Source organism: Propithecus coquereli, unplaced genomic scaffold, assembly GCF_000956105.1.
Source record: "Propithecus coquereli isolate 6110/MARCELLA unplaced genomic scaffold, Pcoq_1.0 Scaffold50, whole genome shotgun sequence".
Lineage (NCBI taxonomy): Eukaryota > Metazoa > Chordata > Mammalia > Primates > Indriidae > Propithecus > Propithecus coquereli.
In genome coordinates, this window is record NW_012150841.1 from 5268142 (window position 1) to 5269689 (window position 1548).

The 1548-nt window shown below is 35.5% G+C and overlaps 1 protein-coding gene across 1 annotated transcript in view; it reads right to left on the reverse strand.

Annotated features, from left to right (window-relative positions):
• Positions 1-886, reverse strand: part of ACOT9 (acyl-CoA thioesterase 9) — a 19722-nt gene extending 18836 nt beyond the window's left edge. Inside the window, exons 1-2 of the mRNA XM_012656338.1 lie at positions 807-886; positions 321-424 (exon numbers count right to left, since the gene is read on the reverse strand). Coding sequence (XP_012511792.1) covers positions 321-424; positions 807-876 — 174 coding nt within the window. The 5' untranslated portion in view covers positions 877-886. The remainder of the gene's footprint in view (positions 1-320; positions 425-806) is intronic.
• Between the last annotated feature and the right edge of the window lie 662 nt (positions 887-1548).

A 1548-nucleotide genomic window follows, 5' to 3' on the forward strand; every position in this document is an offset into this window, starting at 1 on the left:
GATCAATCCCATGCATGCCTAACATAACTCAGACTGTTGTGAAATTTTCCTGGGCAAAACTAGAAATAAGCTCTTTAACGTGGAGCTGTATATGATTGGAAAGTAATAAATATTAAATGTGAACACCAAATGATGTGTCAATCTTTGTTCAGAAGGAAGATATTAATAACCCACCATCTGTGTGACATAAAGTTTTAACTGTTTTTCTAGAAGCGGTGAACAATACACCTGCCTATGGATAGATAGGTAAATAAGCTTTTCTTGCACTGAGACTAGTTGGTTATATTTGAACAGTAGACAATCTTCAAGCACATATATACCTGGAACATCCGCATCTTCACTTCCATGGATGTCTTCCCAACCCAGCTAACATGGCCACTGAACTTAATGTCCTGTTCTGGGCTTAAGCTTTTCTTACACATATCTGCAAAACAGAAAATCAATCAGGGTCCAAATCATACCAAAAATTTTCTGTACTGTAAATGGACAATTTCATTTGAAATTATGGCAAATTCTACTACATTTATTTCTTAAAAACTAAAATAACTTTTTTGACACGCAGAAGAAATCTATATGTCTTTTTGAAAAACGTAGACAATGCAAAGAATATAAAAAATAAAACTGGAATCATGCAAAAACCCTTCTACCTAATTATAATAAATATCTTGGTATATAGCACTCTAAACATTTTCAATATACATATATACCTTAAAATTCCCCATAAAAGGAGAATATTCCCTATAATCTCAAAAATATCTTATAACTACTAAGAATTCTAAGTAGGCATAGAAAATGATACCACTTACCAATCTTGTCCACTAGGGCTGTAACTATCGATAAAGGAGACATCTTAACTGAATGAATTTTGGTGTGCATGTAGCAAATAAGAACTGTAGGAAAAGAGGAAGTACCAAATAAGGGAAAAGCAAAATTATTTCTCAACATTTACAATTTACTCCCTGAAATCCACAGAAAAGTCTTATCTTGTTTGGAAGACTCGACCCCTGATATTCCACTAATGATCTTGTCCTAAGAACAAAGACTTATAAATTGAAGGGATTTAGTGATCTTCTAATGTGAGTGCCCCCTCAATTTTAAATTTGTACGGAAACCAAAGCCCAAAGCCCAGGCCCACCAAGTGGCTTGTAATCACCCCGCAAATACACAGTGCCTAAATCAGAGTAAGAACCCAGCACACGACTCTGACAGTATCAAACAAATATCTTCAGAAAAGAGAAACAAATCACAAGGACTCAGCTATCTGTTTTCCTCCAGACTCTTTCCTAATCGTGAAGCAATTATTTCACTCAGTTATCCCTGCTTCCCTGTAACACCCCCTCGGCTCATACACCACCCTGTGGTTATCTGTATACACCCCATATTTTAATAAGCATTTATATGTGCCAAGCATCGTTCAACACACCTTACAAATATCAACTCATTTAAAGTTGTATAATAATTATGTGTTTATTGGCCTCCCTGCTTCCCCCATGATCCATTCAAATTTGTATCACCAACTCTCAGGATAGGGTATGTAGCTTGATAAAT